The 6,167-nt window shown below is 58.4% G+C and overlaps 1 protein-coding gene across 1 annotated transcript; it reads left to right on the top strand.

Moving 5' to 3' along the window:
- Positions 1-5,000: 5,000 nt before the first annotated feature.
- Positions 5,001-5,863, top strand: LOC123077410 (monothiol glutaredoxin-S2). Its single transcript, XM_044499684.1, has one exon. The coding sequence runs from the start codon at positions 5,145-5,147 to the stop codon at positions 5,505-5,507; it is 363 nt and encodes a 120-aa protein (XP_044355619.1). The 5' UTR covers positions 5,001-5,144; the 3' UTR covers positions 5,508-5,863.
- The last annotated feature ends 304 nt before the right edge of the window (positions 5,864-6,167 follow it).

Raw genomic sequence — 6,167 nt, 5'->3', positions numbered from 1 at the left:
GTGGTGGCCCAGGCGTGGTTTTTCCTTCCGCCGGAGCCCCTAAGTGCCCCCGTGCGCTGGGTTCGGCCTGGAATCGCCGGGCCAAAAAATGGGCCGAGCCGGCGGATTTAGGTATCCTGAGGGCGCGACTGGGTTTTTTTTTCAACGCCGGCACGAAAAAAAAAACCGGCCTGAAGGGTCTGTTGGGGGCGTGAGTGGAGATGCTCTTATACAGTATGTTTCTAAAATTCTTGGAAAGAGAAGACCCAAAGTTGGTGACAAAAAGATGGACAGCGTGTTCACACTTGAACGCCAAAGAGAAAGAAAAAATTAAAAGGAGGATGACGAGGTGATATGGTGATGTCCTGGTCCATGGTGACGAAAGATAGGCTCTGGAAACGCAATAATGCAATGGCCCATGCACTCATTAACCCACGTCTATATTGACAGGACTCGACACACACTGGCTCGGTCCTGCTGTGACAAAACACCAACTGTATATATAAAAGAAAACTAGAAATAGCGAGGTAAGGCCAAGATAACAAGAAAAGAAAAAGACAAATCCGGTGTGCGTTCCAATTATAGCGCTTCAATTATTGTCCACGGCCGTCCTGCTCCTGCCTAACTTGCTTTGGCTCTAGCTAACCGGGATCAGATCACTGCTGATCATCAACGTCACCAAAGTTAATAGAGTTCATCGGAACGCGCACACAAGATAGGGCTCCGAAAGTGAAAATCGCCTTAACCTAGCCTGATTATATACAGAGAAGATGACACATAAGCCTGGTCCCTGGCGCAGCAGCCAGCAAAATTCCTTGCCGCTGCGCTGTCGCGGAGAACATCGGCTTACTTTTCACTGGGGTCAGTACTCCCGGAAGATTCAGCGGTGACCGGAAGAGATTCCGAGTCATGCATGCGTTCGTTTCCATCCGGAGGTGGCAGTCATCGACCGGTAGTGGGGGTGACACAAAGGTGAGGTGAGGTGAGCCGTGGAGCATGAAACGTGCGCATGGCACCATCTATCTTCGTCGTCCTGCCTGTCTATTAGTGCAATCTTAAGCTATCTAATCACGCTAGTGCTGCGACGACTGCGAGGCAGAAAAGGCGGCATTTCCTCCCACCAAAATGTATCCATCCCCTCCCCTCCCCGTGATAAGAAAACTACTGCCACTAGACATCGTCGGGGAGGAGGCCATACGTAACCATGGGCCACCATGTATGGCTGGGGACGCCCACACTTGTTGCCGTGTCCTCAACTTCTGTAGCTGTCAAGCCAACATGAATTGTTTCCGATTAGTACATGGAGCAGCTAACCAAAACTGGCCGTCCGATTTGTTAACAAGAACCCTAACTTTTTCCCCTATGGATGCGTCAGCGGCCACATGTGTAGGCATATACCACGGGCCAGCGGGGGTTAAAATATGCTGTCAAATCGCTATAATTTTTAAAATAAGACAGCGAGCATCGTTAGCATGTGATTGCTGTTTAGAACATTGCGCATACGCCAAGTCCTTGGCCTCTTGCCCCACGTACGTACGTACGCCGCATTCGGTCATGTGCAGCGGCTGAAATGAATTTGGTTGACGTGGCCGGCATGCATCCCGATGCGCGCCTACCTGCTTGCCCGCCTAGCGCCTATGGCAACACTAACGTACTGCCGCAACATGGCTGCTGACCTTTGCTTCGACTGCCGACATCTTGCTTGCGTCGAGGAGCCAAATCTAAGCTTCAGTGTTTCTAGGGCCCTCGATCGGGCAACTATAGACTTTTCACGGATTTTGAGCACCCCGTTTGTACTCTCGTTAGTAAATCTCTGCACAAGTTTAACAGGAGGCAGTAGCTGTGTAATTTTATCTGACACCAAACAAATAGAAGTGCCACAGTACTTGCTTAGGCCAACTCCAGCGCACGACCCCATCCCGTCCTGCCCTGTCCGTTTGAAGCAAAACGGACAAAGCACATGGCCCAGCGCGCGACGCCCTGGACCCATCTTGTCTGTTTTGTGTCCGGCCCGAACCATTTCCAGATCAAACATGTGTCCGGTTTGGGTCTAGGCGGACAGCGAACGGACGTCTCTCGTCCGCATCGTCGCCGCGTGGCAGGCGGCCACATACCTCCCACCGCCCAAATTAACTGCGAACGCGTGGTCGGCCCCACTTGTCATCCGCCCAGGCGAGCGGTCGCCGTCCTTCTTAAATGGGAAGCCGGCGATCGGTCAGTCCACGCTCCCACTTGCTGCCTCCTTGAACCCGACACCCAAACCCTAGTTCTCAGGCTCGCCGGCCGCCGACAGCCATGGTGTGGTGGAGCACCGGCCGCAAGGGGGCGCACGACCGCGAGGCTGGTTCGTCCTCCGGCCGCCGCCGCGCCGCCAGCTCAGAGCGTGCCCCACCCCCACTGAGGGCCCCCGCACCGCCCGCATTCGCCATCGCCCCTCCGGCCGCCGGAGCGCTCTACCGGCACTACATCCACGCGGATGTTTGTCGGCGTTATTGGAAAACAAGGACGCCGCTCCCCTGGAGCGATGTTCACTTACCCAATAACTGGGATCTATCCGCGGATCGGGTGACGTTCTCGACGAGCGGCCGTGCCCACCGCGAGGAGATCGACCGCCGCCACCGCCTCCTGCCTGACGACCTGTACTATGACCCCAGGTACGCCGTCGACTCTGACATGTGGGACACCTGGTTTCGGGACGAGCACGACACCAGGCACGCGTCGTACTTTGTTGGTAGCTCGTCGGGCCCGCGACGGCCACGTACAGAGCGCCGAGCACGTGCTCCGAGCCATCCCCGGGTGCGTGGGCGTACGCGGGTGCGCGGCATCACGCCGACGCCGTCGCCTTCGCCCTCTCCGTCGCCGCCACCACCTCCTCGCATGACAGAGGAGGAGGAGGCCCGGCTCATTCAACGTGTCATTGAAGACTCCATGAACACGCACGATGAGCGCCAATGGGAGGGCTTGGACACCATGCTGGCCCTCTCTGCGGCCGGCCACGTGGCCGTCCCGGATTTGGAGATGACGGACATGGAGGAGCAGGTGAAGGAGGAAGTGAAGGAGCAGCTCGTCGCCGCGTTCCACCCGAGCCTGGTGGGCTAGCGGTGGAGCTGGTCGTGCACGGCCACGGACATGGCCGACGCCGTGGGGGCAGGGTGGTACCCCACGCTGCCGCAGTAACCGGGGCGTGAGCCGTCGCCACGGGGGGAGGTGGTGCAGGCACCTCCCACCTTCCAGGCACCACCGTCCCACCTCTGGATGCCACCGCCCTACATCGACCTCACCGGCGACGAGGACAACAACGGCGGCGCGTGAGACGGTGACGGGCACGGCATCGACAGACTTTTTTTATTTAGTTTTTATGTTAATTATGTTTCTAAGCACTGTGGAGGCCGTGAAGACTAATGTTTAATTATGTTTGTGTATTATTTGTTTTTTTTGCATTTATTTGAGTTTTGCGATTTTTTTATATCATGTCCAACCTACACATAGTTTGTGTGCGGGCGTGCGTTGGACGCACCGACACGGCAATAACCCCAAACGGACATGTGCTATCTCATTGCCGTCCCAAACGGACGGAATTTGGACAAAACGAACGTTCGTTTGAGATCGTGCGCTCGAGTTGGCCTTACGCCGGGCAAGGTGTAGAACCTGCCTCCTTCGATCACCCTTTGCACTGATCGGGTCGATGTCGGTCGATCACTGTACGGCGGCGTGCGTGCGTATGAGCTGACGTCACGGCGCAAACCAAGCAGTCGCACCGGCCGGCCTAGCACCAACACAACCCATGTAACCGACGCAACGCGTACGTACCAGGCGTCCTCGATCGATCGATCAGTACTTCAACTTGCAGGAAGCGCAAGGCTCAGCGACCGTGCCGTGGCGCACAGTGCGGTGGATGTGACCGTACGACGATCTGTGTGCACAACTAGAAACACGGCCATGCGACCGACCGGCGGGGCAAATCTGGCCCGTGCTGTCGCCTCCGGGCGATGGGGTGGTGGCGGTGCTTCGATCGACCTGACGTTGGACGGCGCACTAGGCTTGCCCGGAGCGGCGGGGCAACAGCGACGTCACCGGACGCCGGGCGCGCCACGCGTCCCGCCCGGGGCCCGCAAGGCGACGAGCTGAGGTGAGGGTGGACGTCACCGGTCACCCTCTCCGCCGGCCGGCCTCCGAGAGACGGATCGGAGCAGCAGACCGCGGCACGAGAGCGACCCCCGGCGCGCGTGTGGTCACGTAGAGGCAGCTGGGCCGAGATTAATTAGCCTTAGCCGTGACACTGTTGCCTGCGTAGGCCTGGTGACGCCAGCTACCGAGCGCCCTCGTCTCGCACAGTCCCACTCTCGTCGTCGTCGTCGGCGTCGGCGTCGGCGTCGACCCGTCGTGGAAACATGGGGGCATGTTTCACGCTTGGCCTCACGTGGCAGCCGCACTGTGTGTGTTGTACTAGCAGCTCGTTTGACGAAGCCCAACGACCTGCTGCGGCCCGCACTGGCACTGGCACTGCACCCGTCCATGTGCCAAATTGAAGGCCGCGGTCGCATCGGCGGAGGACAATCGACGGTACCATGCGCCCGGCGAGTTTCGATGCCGGCATCTCCTCCAAGCCTCACGCACGCAGAAGAATCTCCCCTGCCGATGGACGGGTGGTTCGCGTTGCCCCGCATATCCCGCTCACCAAACCGCAACGAATCCGAAAAGAAAAAATGCCGCTGCTGCTGCCACTCCGAGAAGAAAAGGGAAGCATAAAACGGACGTCCATTTCCCTGGCGTATGGAGTGCGTAATTCGTCCCTCTCCGTCCGGTGGTAGGGGTGGGACCGTGGGAGGGAGGGAGGGAGGATACTTTGGTGCTCTACTAGTACGTGGTGGTGCTGAATTTTAGTGCCCGCTTTGCTGTCCGTCTCCGGCCACGTGACGCAACCTCAGGCCCCACGGCTCCTTGTCATCGCCCGCCCGACGTCACCTCCCATCCCATGTGCGCGCTCCGGCCTCCTATATATAAACGCCTCGCCGGGCTCGCCTCTCCACCTCCTACGGATCGATACCGATTGATATTCATTCACGGTGAGCACTGAGCAGGCGTCGTCTGCCAGTTTAGCTGCAAGCGGCGGCCGCGGCGAGCGACCTCACCGTTTCACATCTTCACGGCGGCGGGAGGCGAGCATGCAGGCGGTGGCGGGCATCCGGCGGGGGCTGACCATAGACCCGGCCGGGGAGGAGGAGGCGCCGGCGCAGCGGTTCGGGCGGCTGGTCAGGGAGAGCCCCGTGGTCATCTTCGCGCGGCGCGGCTGCTACATGGCGCACGTCATGAAGAGCCTCCTCGCGGCCGTCGGCGCGCACGCCACAGTCATCGAGCTGGAGGGCCCCGCCGAGGAGCTCGCGGCGGTGGAGGCCGGCGGCCACGCGGCCGTGCCGGCGCTCTTCGTCGGGGGCGCGCCGGTGGGCGGCCTGGAGGGCCTCATGGGGCTCCACCTCAGCGGCCTCCTCGTCCCACGCCTCCGAGAGGTCGGAGCCCTCCGCGCCTAGCTAGCAGCCGGATCCCCTGCTCCCCGTCGTCTCCGGCGACTCCCTCGCACGTGCGCGTGCACGCTTCGTCTCCGTCTCCGTCTCCGTGTATGTACATATGAAGGGAACCATGAGCTCTGTAATTTCAAGACTATCAAGGGTGTGGAGTGAGAAACAACAGGATAAATAAGCTGTACCGCACGGGTGGGAAGACAATCCGTAGGATGGAACTCTAGCGGGGGTGTTGTGACAAAAAAGGTTGGACCTAAATGTGATTATTACTTTACTTAGGACCTACTACTCCAGTTGTGTTGAGTTTCACAGACATCATCAGCAACTTAGCTGTTTGAAAAAAAATCCCTCTTTGCTTGCCCACTTGTTTAAAATCTTGCTTCTGTTTTGTCCTGGTGTGACGTTCTTTGTTTGGCGCTAAATTAACTAGTGATTACCCCACATGATTGCCGTATAATCATGCTTGGAAGCCGATTAGTCTATGGCAGGGAGATAACATATTCAAGTACCGGGGTGGGGGTGGGTAATGGAGGGGGACGTCAGCACGAACTTGGAACCCTAATGGCTGCTTTGCCCGGCAATGATCGAAATGCGCATCAGTCTCGCTCGGTACGGCGGAACTTCAACCACAAGCTGTGAATGGCAAGGGTTGGACCTAGCAAGCCTAGC

The sequence above is a fragment of the Triticum aestivum genome, chromosome 3D (genome assembly GCF_018294505.1).
Source record: "Triticum aestivum cultivar Chinese Spring chromosome 3D, IWGSC CS RefSeq v2.1, whole genome shotgun sequence".
Lineage (NCBI taxonomy): Eukaryota > Viridiplantae > Streptophyta > Magnoliopsida > Poales > Poaceae > Triticum > Triticum aestivum.
The sequence above is the reverse complement of the archived record's forward strand: the minus strand, read 5'-3'. Positions and strand labels throughout refer to the sequence as shown.

Coding starts and splice junctions, on each gene's coding strand:
- LOC123077410 (XM_044499684.1), top strand. CDS start 5,145: ATGCAGGCGGTGGCGGGCATCCGGCGGGGGCTGACCATAGACCCGGCC.